Source organism: Polistes fuscatus, unplaced genomic scaffold, assembly GCF_010416935.1.
Source record: "Polistes fuscatus isolate 324 unplaced genomic scaffold, CU_Pfus_HIC Scaffold11, whole genome shotgun sequence".
Classification (NCBI taxonomy): Eukaryota; Metazoa; Arthropoda; class Insecta; order Hymenoptera; family Vespidae; genus Polistes; species Polistes fuscatus.
Window position 1 is genome coordinate 4,370,014 of NW_025113009.1, and position 23,370 is coordinate 4,393,383.

The 23,370-nt window shown below is 36.5% G+C and overlaps 2 protein-coding genes across 4 annotated transcripts in view; one reads left to right on the forward strand and one right to left on the reverse strand.

Annotated features, from left to right (window-relative positions):
* The window catches only part of LOC122526483 (paired box protein Pax-6-like), a 77,231-nt gene extending 54,576 nt beyond the window's left edge, over positions 1-22,655 (forward strand). For all 3 annotated transcript variants that reach the window (XM_043649911.1, XM_043649913.1, XM_043649912.1), the window contains exons 7-10: positions 20,346-20,605; positions 20,878-21,209; positions 21,329-21,672; positions 22,458-22,655. In XM_043649911.1, the coding sequence (XP_043505846.1) occupies positions 20,346-20,605; positions 20,878-21,209; positions 21,329-21,672; positions 22,458-22,552 (1,031 nt within the window). In that variant the 3' untranslated portion in view covers positions 22,553-22,655. The remainder of the gene's footprint in view (positions 1-20,345; positions 20,606-20,877; positions 21,210-21,328; positions 21,673-22,457) is intronic.
* Positions 3,758-5,819, reverse strand: LOC122526485 (class E vacuolar protein-sorting machinery protein HSE1-like). The gene is made up of 3 exons (XM_043649914.1): positions 5,713-5,819; positions 5,030-5,494; positions 3,758-4,410 (listed from the first exon to the last, which is right to left on the reverse strand). The coding sequence occupies exons 1-3, from the start codon at positions 5,716-5,718 to the stop codon at positions 3,925-3,927; spliced, it is 957 nt and encodes a 318-aa protein (XP_043505849.1). The 5' UTR covers positions 5,719-5,819; the 3' UTR covers positions 3,758-3,924.
* Positions 22,656-23,370: the final 715 nt, after the last annotated feature.

A 23,370-nucleotide genomic window follows, 5' to 3' on the forward strand; every position in this document is an offset into this window, starting at 1 on the left:
AATTAAGAATGATAAAAAGGAAAAAAAAATACAAGAACGTAATGGAGAACCGAGCGTTTGTTTTGCGTGTGACCACGTGGGATTTCTTTTATTCCGTTTTTAGAGATCCCGGAGAGCAACAGAGAGAGAGAAAAAGAGAAAGAAAGAAAGAAAGAAAGATCGTCGGAAAGATGTTGGCAAGGTACAGAGCCAAAACACCATAGGTTCTCCATAGGTTTAAGTTCCCACAGGCGCCACGGGGGCCTCCCGCTATTTTCTTAATCTCGGTCTGCCTGCGAATAAAACGAAAACTGCGTGACGTAGTGACGTAAAAATGAAAAATGAAGAAGAAGAAGAAGTAGTGGGGGGTGGAATATGGGGCGGGGGATTGTACTGCCCGTCGTGAATTACCAACATTCACCCTATTACTTCTTCTTCTTCCTCTTCTTCATCATATTTCTCTCTTCGTACGTTTATTCGTTGATTTCTACCCCCATCGATGATTCGGCGAGATCGACTTCACTTGTGTTGGACCAGATGTCATTCCTAACCTCAAACGCCTTTTCTTAATACCCTTTATATATTTTTTTTCTTTTTAATACCCTCTCTCATTCTCTTAGATTTTGTGTTTCTGTCTCTGTTTTGAAATCGTCTCACGGTTTTCATCGTGAGATCACTAAAAAGCGTTATTTATCGTCATTTATTCGTTTGAACCTCTTAATAGAACTGATTTGTTCCTACGAATTCGATAATTTGTCGATTCACAGATAAACGTATTCGTACAATAATTAATTTATTAACAATTATCTAATTATATAAAATTGTATTCCAATTTTTCGTCTTACTTTGTATATAAATTTGAATACAAAGTGGATGTAAACACGTTTACCGTATAAAAAATAATATCCTTATTAATAGTATCTTCTCATTCATCGCGTACTCTACTTTGAAAAAAAAAAAAAAGATAATAAAACAAGAGAAAAAAGCAGAAAGAAAAAAAAATTACAATATACGGTAGCTAGAAAATAATTAGCAGCAAATATGGCGGTGATTATTCAGCACAGGACGTAGAAAAAGCTCGTTGGACGAGGAGAAACACGATACTACGCGTAACGCATTATCCGATTGGTCGTGTTTGATCGGTCATGCGCACTACCTCCTGCGTCTTTGTCACGGCTCGATCGCGTCTCATTAAGTCAACGAGGATCTTATTAATTAGAATTCACTCACTTTTAACGGACCCCGAGATACAGACACATACACACACACACATACATTCTTCGTTGTCTCTCCCGGATGTATAATAAATACACGTAAATAAATAATTACACGTGCATGAGTTTAAATTAATATTACAACGTTATCTCTCTTGGCTTTATTTCAATAATTATTCATTTTTGTAATATAAAAAATTTCTACTTGTATCTCTACCCCAACGAAACAACAAAAAATAATCACAAAATCCGTATTGAATTTTTTCCTCGTCCCCCGGAATTTATCCGATAAATCGACAACCTTGGCCAAGCGAAAGAAACAACGAGAACGGTTTTCCTTTATTATTTTTTTATTTTTTTATCAAATCGATTAGCAAGAGATCGGATTAGCCTTGGTATGTTATTATATTACATTAAATCTATCTACTTGAAGCTCATTTCTCGTGGAGGGAGAAAAATCCCAGACGAAAGAGAGAGAAAGAGAGAAGGGGGAAAGGGAAAAAAGTATCGGATGTTAGATAATTGCTACGAAATGTATTCGAAAGAGAATAACGAGAAGGGAATAACGTTAATATGTTATTTCTTAATTGTTTACTAATTCACTTACAATTATATATAGAATTTATTCGAACGATACAAAAAAATTACGATGAAAATTCTCATATAGAGATATTTTAATCTTCTATAATAAAACTTACTCAATAATCTTGTGTAACATTTAACATTTAATTTTCCTTAATAAATTATGTAAATATCTCTATAAATACCTACCTAGACGTCAAATTTCGTTTGAAAATAATTATGATATTAAAAAAAAAAATATGGAAAATAAAAGAAAAACAAAAGATAAAAGAATATAGAGAGAGAAAAATAATTTCACTCGTAAAAGTATGAAGAAAATAAAGAAGCGGATTGAAGAAACTTTGCTTTCAGTGAAACCGACGTTCTCAAGCAAAGAGAGAGAGAGAGAGAGAGATAGAGAGAGACCTTTTACTCTTCTACTTTGTAGGATCTCTCTCGCGGTGGTTTTGACGAGTAGCAAGTAGGGTTTGTTCGAAACGAGCCGACTCTCTCCGCGAATGCAGCTACTCGTCCTTCTAAAAGCAACTTCGGGAACCGTCCGAAGAATCTCTCTCGTTCGAAGTTTCCATACTCTCTCTCTCTCTCTCATTCTCTCTCTGAAAAGGTTCACAGGTTCTAGTGCGAAAGCACGAACAGTAATGGCTAAGTCGAACCTAGCTTTCAAGTAGCGTTCCTAACTTAATTGGTCTTGACCACTTGACCGGACTAATTAATCGCTCAATCGAATTTACCAATGAGAAATTTGGTTCCCATCATCATCACCATCATCATCACCATCTCTCTCTCTCTCTAGTTCTCTTATTCTCTTTTACTTACTACCATCTTAGAGCCACTTACCATCGGGCTTCAACCACCCCGGCAACATCCTTTGTTCTCGCGTGAAACGACGTACGGGGCAAAAGGGGTGGTGTGGCCCAACTACGTTAGCTCTAATTTATTCCGCGTCGAATGAACCTTAATAAAAGAGAAATTTATCTCGTAATTAGATTCTTCTAATATCCTATGGGTTTTATAAATCGTTGGATAAAAAACGTTTAATCATTTAAGGGATTTGAATTGAAATGGTAAAGAAAAAATAAAAACAAGTAACAATTTATAATCGATCTGTAAATTTTTAAAAGAGGAAGGGAAACACAAAGTTTTGTCGTAGAAACAAGAAGAGAGAGAGAGAAAATAGTAAAAGGAGGTATCAAGGGGGAATAAGGGTTTGCGTGTGTCTGTGTATGTGTGTGTATGTGCGTTTATGTGTGTTCGACTGCTACGAATCTGGTCATGGAGAATTTTGGGAGAATTCTGACGCGGGGGATTGGTTGCGTCGAAGTGAACTTATGAAACGACCAACCCCCGCCATAGCCAAGCGCGATATTAAATTTCTGGAATTTTGTGGTTAGGCGCGTCTACGTGCCTGCCGACGGGTCCCTGCCAATACGCGTACCTTCCTACGCTTACGACAACCCGCCGAAGCAAGAGGAATCCTATTGCGAATTTCTCTCTTTTTCTCTCTTTCTCTCTTTATCTCTCTCTCTCTCTCTCTCTCTCTCTCTTTCTCTCATTCCTTCTATCTTTTTCTATCTTATCTTAACAACTTTAGAAGTTTTCTTATTTTACCAAAAAATATATATTGAAGATACCTACCTATCTTTAGCTTTGATGCCAGTCAAAGAGATAGTTTATGAGTTTGTAAAAAGATTAAAGTAAAAATAAAGTGACGCAAGTCGATAGTGTTTCATTTTTGACGTCAAATGTCGTTAAATATTATTTCATTGGTTTGTGTCTTTTTCTTTTCAACCAGGTAATTAAAAAATTCAAATTAAAATTAATAAGTTGGGATAAGAAAATGTATAAAATAAAGTCAAAGGTTTAATACGTAAATAATGTTTAACTTCGTTTACGATCTAACGATCAACGAACTATCTATTATCTGGGATTTGAAATAAATATCATTCGTTAAAATAATCGACGAGTCCAAGAATAATTTTGTGTGTTGTGTTAAACGTCGTTAGAGTTTTATTCAATTCATTTTCGTCATAATTCTTATCATATAGTCGTATATGAGTATAAATTAGTAAATTATATAGATTTGTCATTTATACAACGAAAATATACAAAGAAAATGAAAATAATAGCCTCTTGTTTTTAAGCATCTTTCTTACTGTACAGACAGAAGATACCTGTTCTCTGGTATTTGATAATTCCCTGTATAAGCAGCATAAGAGGAAGATAATGGCGATGAAGGTAATGGAAGAACAGCCGAGGGTGTATTGTACTGATATTGAACCTGTGCTGCAACCGGTTCGATCTCCAGTTTAGCTGGTTCGATCTTGATCTTTTCTGGTTGCGGGGCTTCCACTGCTGGTGATACAACTGGAGATGCTAAAGCTATTTGTAAACCAGCCGGTACGATCTGAAGTTTTTGAAGTGGTGCGTAAGCGTAGATCGGTCCACGAAGTGGTTCAACGTTTTCCGCACGGATTTTGGCAAAATATTTCATTGCTTCGACATCTTGTCGGCTTACGTAACGAACACGTTGAAGGCGACCGTCGGGAAGTGCTATGTAATATTCACCAGTTTGTTGTGGTTGTTTCTGGTCCAGGTCATCTTCTTCGAGCTCGTTCACAGCATTAACAGGCTCGGACTGTTAACAACGTTTCAAAATAAATATATATATTTTGTTAACTAAGAATAAAATTATATTCAATGAAGAAGAAGAAAACCCAAGAAACATTCAAGAATGATACGAAAAATAGAAACGCATTAACCAATACGATAACCCCCGTAGTTTTTTTGGGGTCGACCTCGGCTACTGAAATCACGGTTGAATGCATTACGGATTGTGTCACAGAGCGGGTTCGAATTTGGTACGGGCACGCGTGCTTGAGCCACGATCGAAAGTAAACGACGACTTGAATACTAATCTCGTTAGAAGAATTCTCCAGGAGGAAAAACACGAGTGAGGTTGGGATATCGAAGAAGAAGAAGAAGAAGAAGTAGTAGAGGAAAACAAAGAAAAAGAATAGACACTGTCGTGAAGGAGCACCGAGGACGATTTAAATTCTACGGAAATGTTGGTTACCGTAGGCTCGTGCCAACTCACGACGTTCTCACGATCGTTCTCCTTTTTTTGAAACGAAACGATAAATCCAACCGCATTGCATAAATCCGACCGTATAGATCAGAGAAACCGAGTTCACGCAAGGAAAATATTTTCACTTGTGTTTTACGATATTAATATACAAACCAAAAATTGAACTTACTTCAGACTCGGTAATACCAGAAACAGTGGTAGCATCGTCTAATTCGGTAGTGTTTGGTACTTCTGTGGTAGTAGGTTCTTGAGGTGGTCCATATTGTTGCTGAGGTGTACCATATTGTCTTTGAGGTTCGCTAGGGGATCCATATTGTTGTTGAGGTGTAGCTGGCGGTCCATATTTTCGTTGAGGTTCGTTAGGAGTACTATATTGTTGCTGAGGTTTAGCCGGTGCTCCGTATTGTTGTTGAGGCGACGCAGCCGGTGGTCCGTATTTTTGTTGAGGATTTTCTACTTGTCTTTGAGGTAAATTAAATGCCGGTCCGGCTGGTCTCCAATTGGAGGGAGCATAAGGTGCGGCCGGTGCTTCTTCTTGTTGTCTTGCAAAATAATATTGTCTATTTTGTTGCTGACGATAAAACGGTGGCTCCGCTAATACCGCACTTGCCAGAAGAATTATACTTGCGAATACCTATGTTTAAAGATCGATTTATTAATAAATTATATAGATGAATAATAATTGTACAATTGACAATTATGACAATGATCACTTTGACTCGAAAAATTGATACTAATGATTTTATTTTATAATATATATATATTAATAATTGTAATATTAATACTTTTCGTCAAGTTTTTGAATTCAGATCACTGTCATAATTGATTGACGAGAGACAACTAACTAACTACCTTCATTGTTGTTCTCGTAGTTAGTGCTGCTTGTGATTTCGAGCTGACTGATTTCTGATAGGCACCGTCGCTCGATTATATACACGGTATTTCGTGCGCGTTCTGCATATTTAAAAAGATTCATGGCTAAGCGAACTGGATATGTTTGTCGACCGACAAGTGACATTGGCCTCCTAAATGACCGATGAATCCTCGATCATTGTTGGCTCATCATCCGGTCGGATTTTACCTTCGTTTTTATTTTCTCCTTTTAACCATTTTGACTACTTAAACCCGCAAGCGTGGATAAAAGATCTTTTCTAATTCCTAATTTTTGCTGTCTTAGTTACTACGATGTCTGTTTTAAAAAAGAGAAGGTCTTTTCGTCCTTCGTATTTTTTTTTCTTTTTTCTTTTTTTAGCGTAACTAATCACGATTTCAACAACTTCGTGTCCTCAGGATTTGGTAGCCTTTTGAAACGAAACAATTTTCTTGACCAAAAATCCTACTCCATGACTCTCAAGTATAAACTTCTTATTTTGTAAAAACAAAGAAGTTTTCAATTTTATTAAAATTAAATTACTGAGATTAAATCTCGAATGTGTTTTCTTGGTTTCTTTTATTTCGCGTTCCCTTAAAAATTTGTAATGATCGAAATTAAAAAATTACGATATTCAAATGGAATAATTAGTCTCATCGTCATTTCTATTAATATATATATTTTTTTTTCTAATGTAATGATAACTCATCGATGTTGTCAACCGACCATGGCCCGATAATCTTCCGACGGGTCTCATATTTTTCACGTACTAAAAACGATCGGAGGCGCCTATTATGCAGTCATTACGTCGCTTTAATTTTAACGTGCTTCGTGCACACACAAACACACGCTCACTTACATACGTACACGCACACGTATACGATATGTTCTCTCTTCGTCGATTCCATGCACGCTTTGTCTGGACGTTTCCACACGCGTGACGATGACTCCTGCTAATAAATTCACCACTGAACTCAATCTGACCAGCATCCGAGAAGCAGAGAGAGAGAGAGAGAAATAAATAAATAAAAAAAGAAAAGAAAGATTTGATGTATTAGGGACTGTCGTTCGATAATTCTTCGAAAATTCTTACCAGAGGAACGATCTCGTGTTTTACATTAAACGTTCGTGTCATCGATTATGTTTTAAAAGAATATACATGCGTGTGTATCTATGTATGTCTGTGTAGGAGTACATGATTCGTACGAAAGGAGACTCTTAATAGAATTAATAGGAATATACCTATCGAAAGTGAAATTTGATTAAATAATTCTGACTTTGGTACGCCATGAAAAAAATATTTCTGAAGAAAAACAAAAGAACGAACAAATTATTTTAATCCTATATATATATATAATAGTTCTGCGTGACTGAAATAACGTAACAATATATTATAAAGACATTTTTACAATGTCTATTTCGTGTATCAATAAAAATTATCGAATTTTATCATTAAATATCATAATAAATTGAATATCATTAAAAAATTATTACTAAATATGTTGATTCAAGATCAAAAAGATACGTCAATTTATTTTTATAATTATAAAAAGAAAACAATCAGGAGAGCCATTAAATCGAATATAGGATTAACGAAAATTCATTTCCATCCTCGTATTCCATCCAGAAACGTAAGACTCGAGAACGCTCTTAAAAAACTGTATAGCCTCACCCCCACCACCTGAAAAATATCTGTAAAAAAAAGGATAATACTAGTAGATACGAATAGCGAAGAATGATTTATCTAGCAAAAACCGTAGGAAAACCGTCAGGAAACGGTGGTGTGATGGTGTATGGTGCCCCACGAGTTCTGGAACGCGTCGATGTTGAGAAGCTTTCAACGAAGGATACGAAGAAGAGAGAGAGAGAGAAAGAAAGAAATAAAGAAAGAAAGAAATAAAGAAAGAAAGAGAGAGAGAGAGATGACGATGGTTGAGGGGTTAGAGTCGGAAAAGTATAAGAGGAGGAGGTGGAGAAAGAGGAGAAGGATGAGGGGGGGGCAGAAGGGGGTTTCGAACGACGAGGAGGGGTGGCCCGGGCAAAGCAAATTATTCACACTCAAACGACTCCATTTCAATATCGGGCCTCGGCCCAGGGACAAAAGAAGGGCGAGGATGCCTGTCTCCCTTCTGCTCTCTCGCTTTGCGCCGTATTGCCGTAGAGGCCGGCGCGAGCTATGCTTCTGTCTGCAGCCTGCAGGCTTAACTCTCCCCCTCCTGGCACCACCACCACCACCACCACCATCACCACCATCCCACCTCACCCCATTCACTATTTCTTTCTTTCTGGTTGTGTCTTTTTCTTTCCCTCTCTCTCTCTCTCTTTCTTTCTTCGACATCGTTCCCATCCCTTCCCCCCCCCACTTCTTCTGAACCCCTACACCAACCCCCGTTGACATATTCAACGAGATACCAGAGGGGGGAGAAGAACCAAGAGTGTTGCGAAAAATGTCCAAGTCATTTGGTATCATCTTGATTCTTCTACTGATTTAAGTACTGTTGTTATTGTTTCATTTGTTTTTTTCTTTTCTTGAGGTTGTTTAATTGAATTTGAGAAACATTTTCAATTGATATCTCGTTGATTATTGGATTGGATTGAGGGTTTTTTTAACGTAGAGTTAGGGTTGTTATTATTGTACTAATGGAATATTTTTGAATAGAAATTTGGCTGGTGAAAATCGAGACTATTGTAACCGAAATGCCGTGACTTTTATTTGCATGGAAAAAGAAACCCCATGAATATATTGAAATAAAGAAAACAATATAATAATAAGAAGTTAAAAAGAGTTGAAACTATTTAAGTAATCGTAAGCTGGTGTTAATTAAATATAATATATATATATATATACACATAAAAAACAAATATTTACATACGTATACACATATTTCTTTACCATGTGTATACATTTAAACGCGGGAGGGACGTTTGTGCGGATTCTCAGCTTACAAGAACCCCCATACCTAAGCAACGTCTGCGAGTAAACTGGATTAATCGTCTATGAAGGGAGACCGTATCCCTGCCGCATTCGTTTGCAATCAGATCCCTACGGGAAATTCGAAACAATGAGCTTATATAATCCAGCCCTTTTTTTTTCTTTCTCTCCTTATCCCTTTTTTTATTTTTTTTTTTTTATATGTATATCTATCGATAAGATATTTAAAATCTTATTTAAAACTTTCACCTAAATTGATAGATCTTAGTTTCGCTATGATATCAATGAAAGTATTCTACAAATAAATGTATATACATTAGATTGTTTTAATAATTATCTTGATGTTTCTGAACACTTTGACATTATTGACGTATGACCATAATTGTTTCATCTGACATTAATATATTTCCAATAATTTTCAAACGAAACCAACGTAGTATCATCTGTCTACATAAATTGTTAATCTGTTTATCATATAAACAATATATTTTTATTTATTTTATTATTATTTCATTAAAAAGTTATATATGTGATGTATATAGGGAAAAATAATAAATCAAAATATAGATCATATTTAATTGAATAAATGATCATTAAATAAACGAATATTGTGCGTTAATGTAAATGTTACCATAATAAAAAGCGAAGAAACATTTTTGAGGACAAGTTTAATATAAAGTAGATATAGATATATTTTGTAATAGTTCGTAACGCGATCGTGTCTGAAGGAATCATGGATCGGACCTCACGCTCGGACTACAAACGAGAAGTGACTTCTTAATCAAGCTTGTTATACGTTTACCACAACTCGCTTGCTGTTAATTTCCAATTCGTCTGGTACAACTAATTCAAGGGCAAAATTCATGATAAGTGAATCATTCAATTCACTCCCGTCACTACTTGCACTTTCATTTTGTAATCATATTCGGAATGGTCGATGATATAATTGTTAAAGCCAACGTCCTGAATACGCAATGTCGTTGTAAGAAATTTTTTACTGATGTATTTTTCACGTTACTAAACCATGAATTGGGGGGCTCAAATTTTCCTCTGTGAATTCTGGCAACGATGACACTCTTGGGGATTAGAATCGGAAGGAGAAACGTAGACTGAGTGAGTGAGTGAGTGAGAGAAAAAGAGAGAAAGGAAATGAAAGGGAGGAAAGAGGGAACGAGGGCGTCGAAGAGTACAAATTGTTTGGCTACCAGTTGCGTCCTGCTCCCAGAAGACTCGTTTTGCAAGTCGTAAACGAATTAGGGTATTTCGATGGTACGGGGAAGAGTTTGGAAACACCACCCTTAACCACCAATTTACATTCTGACCGCCACTACCACCATCACCAATACCAACACCAACAACATTGCTACCACCATTGAACATACACCTCTACCCCCGAGCATACATCCCTCTCTCCCTCCCCCTTCCCGCCCCCAGGCATTGATGCAAATTGACCACGATAATCTCCAAAGGCCCATGTTGATAACGTTACGTTGATGGTACGTGATAAGTGACATGGATCGTTCTAACTGATTGCTATAATCACTATTCGTGGTTGGTTTGATAAAAACAATCGTGAATTGATAATAATTTATTATTAAAATAATCTATGATTCAAATTTCTCTCTCTCTCTCTCTCTCTCTATTTCGCGTGTAGGTACTCATTTATTTTTCTATCAAAATTAATCGAAAGAAAATTAATGTGAATTTGTTAAATATGTTGATTATTCAAATTTCCTAAATTATCTCTTTTATTTATCCTTTGCATTTACTGACATACTGATAAAAAATATTTATATATATATATATATATTTTGTTTCGATGAATAATTTTCTTTTGAGTTGAATTTAAAAATGTTAAAGAAATCGGGTTGGAGAAAAAAAACAAGAATGATTATAGCAGATTTACGGTTGGTACAAACGACGAGTCGAAAATCTCGTTTTCGGAATTAGTTCTGACGCATATATAAAGGCAAATGCAGGGAACATCGGTGGTGACAGGAAAGTGCCTTGGGCTTGTGCGAGCAAAAGCGATGCGCGGATGGATACCGTCAGTCAATGTTTGTTGGTTTAACCAAGCACGCAGTGGAGGTTGGGAGGTGGTTGGGGCCGCAGAGTTTGTCCAATACATTAACGCGCACCTTCTCTACTTCGATCTCTTGCTACGTTAACGAGCTATTTACACCGTAAAATCTACTTCCGTCAAAGCCGCTCTCTTTCTCTAATTCTATCATTCCATACTTTCATTTCTTTCGTTATATTTAAATCGTTTACAGAACAATAACTAAATTTAATTTTCAATTAGACGATTCAAAAAACCCATACCGAATTTTAATTAAATCAACCTAAAAATCTTATTGTATTTAAATCATCGTGTTAAATTTATTTTAATCGTATAGAATATGTATATATGTATATATTATTTATTTTTAACGCGAATAATTAACATTTCACATATATTACTGTAGGATGCGAGCGCCTCCAAGCCAAACACTTAAATAGGCATTCGTGAGGAGATTGGACGGTGGGCCCTAGATAGCTCAATGGTTAAAGAGTAGTCGCCCGGAAAGCGGAAGATCCGGGTTCGAGTCCCCCCGGTCCAGTCAGTCCAACGGCACAATTTTTTCACGAATCCTACATTACTGCAATAATATTATTTATATATATACTCACGAGAAAGTAGATTAATTTATTGAATATATTTCACAGATTTTGTTGTAGGAAGTATAATAAAAAATACGATTAGATTAAAATGAATAGGATAATTATCGAGAGCATCGATCTATTAAAGGGAGTAAAATTAGTATCGAAATCGCGAATGTCTCACGTTTAGCTTGCACTTTCGAACTATCTCAAGGTAATAGTAATAGTAGTAGTAGTAGTAGTAGCAGTAGTAGTAATAGTAAGCGAACTGGGGAGTAGGTAGAGTTGGAGAAGAAGGAAGAGAAGGAAGTAGAAGAGGAAAGATGGAGGAGGATGGAGAGAGGGATAAGGATGAGGATGAGGATAAGGAGTAGAAGGATGAGAATCAGGGTGGGAAAGGAAGAGGATAAGAGTGTGGTGGTACGTTCGTGATCGCGTCGAAAGCTCGGTTCGTTCCCTCGGAGGAAGTCGGCGAGGAGAAACTTTGCCGCGTAAACGGAGCTTAACCGCACCTTCAAAGTATGAGGAGGAGGAGGAGGAAGAAGAAGAGGAGGAAGAAGAGGAAGGAGGAGAAGGAGGGGAAGCGAGACAGAGGGTGTTCGCGAAAGGGGTTTTCAAGGGAGTGAGGAAGTTTGAGAAACAGGGTGGGGTGAGGTGGGGGGGAGGGAGTGTAAGAAGCCAGAACGGAAAGGGATGGCCAAGAAGAAGGGAATAGGAGGAGAAGGAGGATAGGTAGGAGAAGGTAGAAGTCTCAAGGCGAAACTTGCAAAAGTACATCGCGACTCAAGAGGCCGGAAGTAATCGCGCGAGTTCTACGCCGCGGATCCGCGTTACCGTCGACCGATTTCACGGCGTTTAGTGGCTGCCGAAGATTCTCTGCTTCGTGAATGAGAGAAAGAGAGAAGATAGGCTGTTGAAGGATAGATAGATAGATAGTTTGATAGATGAATAAAGGTTTGATCAAGAAAATCTATTCGTTTATTATCGTATTTAATAATTGGTTTGTTTTATTATATTTATTCGTCAGTTTTCTTTCGTTTAGAGATGATATCGAGATATTTAGATAATTGGATAAAAAAGTAGACACACAGCGTAAATTTTTAATCGTAAAATAATAAATCTTACTCTCTCTCTCTCTCTCTTTCATTTCTCAAGATAATTGTAACCTTTCTCCCCCCTCCCCCCGACGGCAGAGGAAGGTAGGAAAAGAGAATAAAGAAAACGAATAGAGTGGAGTAGAGTAGAGGAGGATGAGGAGAAAGAGAGGAGAGGAGAGGAGAGATTCGTTTCTTTCGTTTTGAAAACCGTGAAACGGTAAGCGACGACTCCGCGCGTGCGGAATTTGATTGAGTTGCGCGTAAGAAGATTTGCCGGAAGAGAGAGCCCGTCGAAACGTTTCTCGGTTAAAAGAGGATTTTGCCAGTGAGTCGAATCTCTCGATGGGAGAGCCTAAACTGAGAAAAGGTATATAGATAGGAAGTGGAGGGTGAGAAAGGGGGGAGGGGGAGAGATATACCTACTCGGGGTAGGCGCAACTGGGGAAGAGGAAGTTACAAATGAATCGCATAATAACTTCTATAGACGCTCTTTTTTTCAGCCCCCCCCCCCAATTCCCCACCTTCTCTTTCTTTTTTCTTTTTTTCATCTATCTGTCCGTCCATCCCTCTTTTTCCTTCTTTCTTTTATTTTCTTTTTTTTTCTTTCTTTCTTTCTTTCTTTCTTTCTTTCTATCAGGCACTGCTTATGTATGCCGGGTGCACGGCTGGTTGCACAATTCCTAATGGAGTTTCCAATATTTTCCTTTACGCTAACTTGCCTTCGTTCCTCTCCTCTCCTTCTCCTAACCCTCTCTCTCTCTTTGTGTATGTCTTACTCTTACTCTTACCCTTGTCTATCTCCTTTCTCTTGATCGATCGACGTTTACGAAGCCCTCCGCCGCTTCTCCTCATACTCAAGACTAACATTCTTCTTGTGACCCGCTGCTAATCGTCGTGTTACCTCGTTAAGGTTTAGTTCCTCCCTCGGTGAATTCTCTTATGAGTAAACTTTCTACTGGAGTAATTTTTTCTTTTTCTTTTTTTTTTTTTAGATCTCAACTATCTTTCTACTCCCATTGATTATTTCTTTTTTACGATTAATTCCTGATTTACGTTTAGATCATTTGTACGAACCAGTTCTTTTCTATCATCATTTCTAATTGCACGAGCTAATTTATAATAGGAAATCGTTTCCTTATTGATTTTCGAAAAAGAAAAAAAGGAAAGAGTATCGATAAGTTTGATAAAATAAATCATTCTCAACGGGGGAAAATATTTGTTGTTAGGATTAGCAAATAATAATGATTAAGTAGGACGGTCCATATTGTGAAACACTTAGGCATTTAATATCGAACGGGTTCGACACCTCGTTTCTTTCCAGCCATTTAACACGAACCGAGTCAAGTCGCGGTCCACTCTCGCGGTGTTGTCCAGCATCGTTGAACTCGCTCAGAAGAAACCCTGTTATTGGCACGCGTCGAGATATGTAGATAGAATTACGACCGCATGTCCGTTGTTCGAAAGCAAATATCCAACTATCTCTTTCCCTCTTCTTCTTCTCTCTTTCTCTTTCTTAATATATATATGTGTGTGTGTGTGTGTGCGAGTTCAAGTAAGTATTCTTGAAGTATGCAAGTCAAACTCTCCATTCTGTGAATATTTCAATCCTCATTTTGATATTACGAAAAGTTATCATTTTTCGAAATGTATTCCTCATCGAATTAATATCATTTTGTAAACTATTATTACACGGTTAGCTTATATAATATATTGAGTTATTTTATGTTAGAAGAATAATTTGTCGAGCGAACGAAAGTGATCAAATATGATTAAAAATAAAATGTGCATGATTTCTCCGGATGCATTGACCAATCATCCGTAAAAATTGATATGCTTTTTAAAGGAAGCATATCTTTTCATAATACGCTCATAAATTCCTTTAATTCATATACACACACACACACATACATATATATATATATACAATATATAATCCAATGTAATATTATTTTACGCTCAATTTCGTTTAATACGTATGTATGTATTATATATATATATAGGTATGTATTATCCATAAGTATGCGAATGCCTGTATCATACGTATCAGTTTCATATAAGCCCATATCGCGCGACGATATAAATTCGTGAGTTGGAAAGTTCACCGGGTTGTTCGGCATTAAGGACGATGTGGATCCAATAAATTCGTTTGCCAGGATTAGGCATTAGGCTGGATTGCGGATTATACTTGGAATTCCTATTCTATTTATCTCTCTCTCTCTCTCTCTCTTTCGATGATAGGATAAACGATCTACTAAAACCCTTTCCCTACATATTGTCCCCTATTAATTGTCAAATATTATTATTCAATTACAAATTTTTCAATAGATATTATTTTATATTTTAATTAAAAGATCGGCAATCTTCAAATTAAGAGAAACTATATACACCAATCGCACAAATAGAAATATATTTTAATACACACGTTTGTATTTTGTTAATAAGATAGGAGACAAAAAGATATTGAAATTAATAGAAAATATTATAACAAAGATACGAATAGAGAAATTTCTATATTTATTTGTTCGCCTGAATAAAAATTAGAATATTTGTAGTCTCCATTTTATGAATATAAGAGTGATAGAGATATATATATATATATATATCTATAAACGAAAGTACCATCTTCTTTCTCTTTCACTCACCCTCCTATCTATAGGATGATATCCTATATCCCTCTTCCCCCCCTTCCCAATTTCCAACACCTTTTTTTCTCTCCCATCTCTTTGAATGGCCGTTACTAATGCATCATGGCCGGCTATTGTCATCGACTGGCTTTTCTAGTCGGGCTTAAAAATGATAATCGTTCGTGCACAAGGGGTACGAGGTGTTACGGTGGAACGGAGTGGGCCAATGTGAGATCGTCTGATATATCTCCTCCTCTCATCCCCTATTTCTATCTAATAAATGTAAGAGAGAAAGTGTGTGAGATAGTTACATATACATATACATATATAGAAAAAATGTGCACGTTATACGTGGAAGGCGTTACAAACGTAAACCATAGCAAAAATATAACGAAAAGGGAGGAGGAAAGGTGGGGTACATAGTATCGGTATTGGTGGTAGTGATGGTTGACGTTATGCGTTATTAGCCAACCCTAATAACGACAATCCTGACATGGCCGAAAAACGAGAATTATTCTTTCAACGACAGACGGACTTTACACGATACTCGTGCCACTTCGATGAACACATATCCCAGTAACGCTTAACATCTGTATCATTGTCAGCCATTATCTTCAATTCGATTTGGTATAATATTACATCTGTCCACTGTATACAAGTAACATGATCTTTTTGTAATTCTTATATTTTTATCCTGACATCTTGATATTTATTATTACTTTTCTTTCTTTGGTTGCATTCATATTTTTTTAAGATTAATTAATGAATCATTGTTGATCGCAGTTACTGATGTTTATATAGTTACCTGTAAAGATTATTCACTCATGTATTGTTATATCTAATTTTTAAATATTTTGATTCTTTTTATTTTGTTAAATACGTTACCTTACATTTATATCTTGTAAATAAAATTATAACGAAACTTATTATATAGAAACGTACGTTGGAAAATATATAATTTTGTTTCTTCCCTCTCTCTCTCTCTCTCTCTCTCTCTTAAATGAAATTCATCGTGGCACGCGTAACCAATGAAACGTGATTCCTCCTCGTTTCGAATAATTCGAGCAACGAAGCATTAAAAATAATCTTGAACTCGTGTATTGAAATAGCAAACAAGGTTTTTACTTGTAAAATAAAAGAAAGAGAAAAAAGAAAGAAATAAAAATCGTAACTGAAGAATTCAAATGAGGAGGAGGATCGAAAAAGAAAATAAAATAAAAAGTCAATTGTATTAATAACGCTCGAATAATAAGCCTGTGTCGCGTGTTACGAGCATAAGTGGTATGATATACGTGTACGCGCGCGTGTGTTCTCTTCAACGATTGCAAACGTTCGCCACTTTTCGTAAGGTCTTTGAGAAAAGAAAAAAAAAAGAAAGAAAAAAAAGGGCAAAGTAGGTTTCTCTCTTTTGGTTAGGATCAACGTTACGATTAGAGAAATTGATCTCGCACGAATGCACTCGGTAGACCATTTCTAGGCACACATTAAACGCGTTATTGTTGCATCATACTACCCAAGGGTAGCATTGTTTCCTATTGCCTGTAGCATACTTAAAAAAAGAAAAAAGAAAAAAGAAAAGGGGACTATAGTTGCTCGTTCCAATCGTTCGTTCGTTCGTTCATTCGTTCGTTCATTCGTTCGTTCAAGTGTTACTCGCGTGTGTTACAAAAAAGAAATTGAAGCGAAGTCGAAGTTGAGTGAAGAAAAAAAGAGAAGGATTCAAGTAGTTTCAGGTTTCTCTTTCTGTTTTTTCTTTTTTTATTTGTTCATACCTTTCGTTCGTTCCTCGTCGTCGTCGTTCGTTTCTTCTCGTTCGATTCTCCTCTTTAAACTTTTTGTACATATATATAAATGTATGTATATATATGTACAGATTACTTACTGGTATCCCGGTTAGATTCTCTGTGTATTTCACGTTCGGTGATCGAAAATAAACTACTAGTACTTAAAGAACTTCAAGACTTAGAATGCATTGTCCTAACTATCGAACCCAGAAGGTAGGACAATAACCAACCTTCCTACTTCGTTGGCGAGATTTAACGTTTAGCTAAGTGCACTGGCGCCCATTATCGGCGTTAATAAAGCTCACCCCACTCGTGTGCCGCAGCCATTACTCGAGGACGCTTCGCACCCCAGTCATTTCTTTCTTTTTTTTTTCTTTTCTTTTTCCTTCCTTCCTTTCTCGCTTTCTTTCTCTCTCTTTTTTTACATTTCCCTTTAAAAAAAGAAAAGAATAAGAAAAAAAAAGTACCATGGTTTCCATACTTCTTTTTCCGCTTCTTCTTCTTCTTCTTCTTCTTCTTCTACTTTTCTTTTCTTTTACCTGTTCAAACATTTTATTTCTTTTTCTGTCCTTTTCTTTTTCACGCAGACCTTTCCCTTTCAACCGTTTAACGTTAACGACGAGGGGGAGAATATTTTATATTATATTTCTTCTTTCTCTTTCTGTCTTTCGATAAGATACTTCTTCAAAAGATATGAAAAAAAAATCTATCGAATTATCAAAGATATCAACGTTGAAAATTATTTCGTTGAAATTATTGTAAAAATATTAATTATGCGTTAAACTTTTCGATATATTTATAATCATCCTGTCAATTAATTCATCGAGTGTTCTTAATTGAATACACTTTCCATGCTACTAGTAGAACAAATTGTTTTTAAAAAGTTTCAGTAAAAAATGTTCATTCCAAGTATTACTTTTAAAATTGACAATGAGTATACAAACTGTAAAAGAATATTATGAACGTAAAAAAAGAAAAAGAAAAAAAATGATGTAATCTCATGAAACGTAATTTAATATTATTAAACCCTCACATTTCTAAACATATATATATATATATATAGTTATGTACGATAAATATATGTACAATTCATATAAAATACATATATGAAGATATGTGTGTGTGATAGGTTTGACTGAAAGTCACAATGTGTTATATATAGAAGGGATAAGTAAAGATAAGAGGTAGAACCCAGATGGGAGAGACGTTCCTAGTCCCTCGAAGAAACTGGCTGGCAGGCAGCCACTCTCCTACCAATAAACTTCTCGCCGATCTCTAAGGGTTGGTTGGCTATGGCGAACTTCGAACGAACGAACGAACGAACAGGAATGTTCTCTCTTTTCCACCACCTCTTCTTTCTCCTCCTCCTCCTCCTTCTTCTTCTTCTTCTTCTCCAAGACTGTTAAACGACGACTGATATAAAGGGTGGAAAAGCTACCTTCAGTTGCGCACGCGTCCTCGTATTCCTAAACGCGAACATTTCTATACACGAAGTTACACGTAAAAAAGAAAAAAAGAAAGAGAGAGAGAGAGAGAGGAAGGTATTGTAATAATTAAAAAGTTGAAGAATAATTTTTGCAATTATTATTCGCCTAAGTTTTTACCTTATTCTTCGATGAATTCTTCGTTGAATTTAAAGTCGAATATTTTTTGAATGATACAGAGAAGAGCAGATGATAATTGGTTAAAATAAAAATGTATTCATGAATTATTTGTAACTTGATTATATTCTAAAATATAATATATTTCATTTAAAGTAATTGAACTTGTATAATCTTGAACGTTCTCTTAAAGAAAATGAACGTAATAAGGAAAGTAATTAAAATAGATTCAAAGACTTTCAATTCTTTAATTGTTATTATCTATTTCATAAATTTTAAGTTGGAAAATTATTATTGTTGAAATAAGAAGAATCAAATAATTGAATAAATTCTTCGCGGAATTTCACATCGCGAATAATAAGTGTATGTAACTTTGGACAATTCGCGCAAGAGTCTACTTAACTAGAAACTAAAACTAAAACTAGACTCACAAAACACGTTCGAAGAAGTATCACCCTACCCTACCTACTATCTAATGTTCTTGAAAACTTCTTCGAGGATCGTGCCATCCAGTCTCGAAGGACGAAAGTGAAACTACGCGATTTTCTCGATAATAGAAGAGTACAGTCAGTCGACAAATGTCGAACGGTGAACGAGCAAGATAACTAAAAAAAGAAAGAAAGAAAGAAAGAAAGAAAGAAGGAAAGAGACAGAGAAGGGGGAGGAGGAAAAGAGGGGGTTGGGGAGTAGGAAAGGTTTGTCATGTATAGACACGTAGGTCTCGTCGGTTCGACTTGGAAATAGCAACGTGCGATAGACGAAGAAAAAAAAGGAAGACAGATAAAGATAGTTAGATAGATAGATAGATAGATAGATAGATAGAAAAAGAAAGAAAGAAAGAAAGAGGAAGAAGAGGAGGGTAGAGTCACGAGGGTTGTTATCAGGATTCCATTAACGCCGAAGGCACGAAGAAGGTAACGACACGAGAAAAGAGAGAGAGAGAGAAACGTCAGTTTCGCACAGGGACAGAAAGAAAGATAGCAAAAGAGAGAGAGAGAGAGAGAGATGGAATCATAGAACGTCGTAGGAAACGTGGGAGGAAGATAGATATAGCGAGAGTAGCGAGAAATAAAGGTAAACGATAGAGAGAGAGAGAGAGAGAGAGAGAAAGAGGGTGGTCCTTCGAGGGTGACAGGGGCGTATCGTACGAGGGTGGCCAGCGACTGGCGTCGGGACGGCCGGCGTCTTATCGCACGACACCCTCCTCCCCCTCTTCCTCTCCGCCTCTTTTCTCTCTCTCTCTCTCTCTCTCTTTCTCTCTGTATCCACTCTCTTTCTCTTTCTCTTCCACTAGCAAACCAAAATCCAGTGACGCCTCGACGCGTTCACCCAGAAACCGACGATAAGCTTCGCCGGGAGATGCTTGCTTGCTTGCTTGCTTGCTTGCCTGACTCTGCCTACCACCTACTACTCGTTTCACATAAGAGAGAGATAGATAGTTACTGAGAGAAAGAGAGAGAGAGAGAGAGAAAGAGAGAGAAGCATATGAGACTAACTCACACGTTTAAAGGCATGCTTGATAGGAGGAAAAGGGATGAAGGGAAAACCCGTTCGAACGTTCGAACGTTCGTTCGTTCGTTCGTTCGCTTTCTCGCAAGAAAACATGTTTTTTTTTATTTTTTTTTAGATAGCTTATAGTACCAGTTCCAATAAGATAGATCCTATGATTTTGCATTATATATATACATATATATAGAGGTGTTCACCTAACTCTTGTGATCGATTATGAAAAATAAGTGAAACGATGAAAAAGAAATGATTTAGATTAAGTTTGTAAATATTCAATGATATAATTTTATTGATCGAATTTAGTTTGTTTTTACTGATATCAATATGTAGAAAAATATTGGAATTAAAATTTTGTTAATACTATAATATTCTTTATAGATTTATTTTGGGGTTTATTATCTAATGTTTGGTATGTTTGGTATTCCAGTGGCTGATATCGAAGGTGGTACCCATTCCGATGAAACAAACAGCGGTGGTGATAACAGTAACGCTGGTAGCGTATCCGGTGGTGCCGACGACGATCAAGCTCGTTTACGACTCAAAAGAAAACTTCAGAGAAATCGTACGAGCTTCAGCAACGAGCAGATCGACGCCCTTGAAAAGGAATTCGAGAGGACGCATTATCCGGACGTGTTTGCGAGGGAACGACTGGCTGGGAAGATTGGCCTACCGGAAGCTCGAATACAGGTGACTACGATATCTGTTATTTTATTTTCTCATTTTATTTGATTAATGTCGTGTGTGTACGTGTTAATGTGCGTGTGTGTTTGTTTTTTGTGTTTTTTTTTCTCTTTCTTTGGTTCTAAAGTTGAAAAATGGTAAATAATTTCTGTATCAAAAGTATAGAGATTTAAAAATCGGAATTTTGATCATTCCACGAATTCGAATTCGTCGTCCCGCATTTGTGTAGCCTAGCGATTGACCTGTATCTTCGTCTGTCTTCTCACTCACTAACTCAGGTATGGTTTTCGAATCGGCGGGCAAAGTGGAGACGAGAGGAGAAATTGCGTACGCAACGGAGGGACAACCCGCAGCAGCAGCAACAACAACAACAGCAACAACAGCAACAGCAACAACAGCAACAACAACCGCAACCTCAGCAACAACAGCAACAATCCCATACGGCAGGTGTCAGCCTGGTGGGTGGTGGTCATCCTACGCCACCTCCACCTACTGGAATACTTGGTGGACAGGCACCACCGCAAGCACCACCGTCGCCACCCAGAATACACCATGGATTTGCACCTACCGCTGTTTATCCAGGAATACCTAGTATGCCGGATTCGTACAGGTAGGAAATAATTAGATACATGTATAGTAGAAATTATTCGTTCTGGTTAAACACGCTATTTATTTGTCTCGTCTAATAATTCAACCTTTTATTAAATAATAAATTTGTTTGTTCCACAGTCCCATGACATCAATGCCAAGCTTCACGATGTCAGGTGGTAGTCAACAGAATCAACACACGACGAGCAGCATGTCTTCATTATCAGGCTCTCTTTCGGGTTCGTTATCAGGCTCGCTATCGGGAGGTGGGATGGGCCCAATGGGTATGACGGTTGGCATGACTGTTGGCCCTAGTCCAGGCGCGTGCCTTCAACAACGTGACAATGGTTACTCTTGTGGCGTGGCACGACCACCGAGCTACGAACCACTTCATTTGGGATACGGTGCGAGGCCAACCTGCAGTCCGACCCAGCCTTACCACACCGCGGGCCTTAATCAGTACAATCAGAACGCCAGCTCGACCGGTGAGTGTCTACCGCACTCACTGCACTCGCTGCTTGCGCTTTAGCCGATGGACTACTACTATGGCTACCACGGATAACACGCTATCGAGCCTGCCGGTAATGGAACTGAATCTCGCTTTTGCATCTAACGTGAATTTCTTCACTTCACTATTTATTTTTAACATATTCTTGACCGATCACGTATATATTGATTTTTAAATATACAACACTAACTTCAGAAATTAATTAATTATAATATTATTTTGGATAGAGTGTTTACTTCAATTCTCTATGTGTTATTACTTATTTTTAATATTATAATTTAATTGTTGCACATACAAAGTACATTTTTTAATTTTTTAAATTAGTAATTTAATTATTAATATATCCATTACGATGCGAGCTAAATTTTTGCGTATAATAAACGATCAATAATGTGTTAAGATTATAAATATGATATATATATATACATACATATATATCACAACGTTTTACAAGAGATCTCTTACCGTGCATTCATTTCTCCAAATAATCACCGCAATGTCACTCTTTCTCTCTTTCTCTCTCTCTCTCTCTCTCTCTTTCCAATTTCTGTGTATCAGTAAATTTAACAAGCAAAGCATGATTTAATGCATGTATTTATTTTGGTGCTGTATTATATTCTAAATAACTAGTTAGATACATTTCGCATAAACGCCTCTATCGTAGATAATCCTAAATGTATCATCTATCTCTAACATAATAACATTAATTTCCAAACGATTCCAATACAGCCAATAATACAAATACATCAACATATTGTCCAGGTCTAATATCACCGGGTGTGAGCGTACCGATCGCAGTACCAGGCCAACCAGCACCAGATATGGCGGCGCAATATTGGTCACCAAGGCTACAGTGACCGTGGTGGTCCTCGACGTCGACCTCGTCCTCGTAGGCACGAGTCTCTTCGTCCTCGATCAGAACCAGAATTTGATATCGTCGGTGATAGGGAGGACCACCAAGAAAAAAAACATTTCAAACAAAGAACTTTCAAATAAGCTTCCTTTTATCACGAAAGCAAAAAAAAACACGCGAGATTTGATGATCGAGGGACTAATGTGCGAAGAATTCGAGTTTTCAAACGTCGAGTCAGGATCTTCTTTTTCTTTTCTTTTCTCTTTTCTTTTCTTTTCTTTTCTTTTCTTTTTTTATTTCAATTTATTTTATTTTTTGTTATTTTATTTACTCAGTCCCACCCTGCCCCAACCCCTCTATCACCCGTCCCAATGACGATAAATAAGATATCAAATAAAATATCTTTAAAGTCGTCGTGAAAAGATATTTCGATAATTAAATAATTAATCGTTGTCTGTGGGAAAAAAAAGTAAGAGATTTCAATGCTTCAGTATTACATTTTTAGGTATGCTTTATATGACAATAAAAAGTTACTATTTAATTTTGCAGATAAAATTAGATACATATATCTGCGTTAAATATGAATAATAGTATTATTTGTTTTAAATACTGTAATTCAGTTTAAAAAAACATATAACACTTTTATGTATTTTCATTTTATCTTGAAAAATTTACCACACAGACTACGAAAATTAATTCTCGAACGCGTACATATAATATGTTATATTAACAAATTTCATAATTTATGTTAATTCTTCTTGTTTTTTTTTTTATTTTTTTTATTTTTTAATTCGAGGAACGTGTAATTTGTATCTTCTGGGT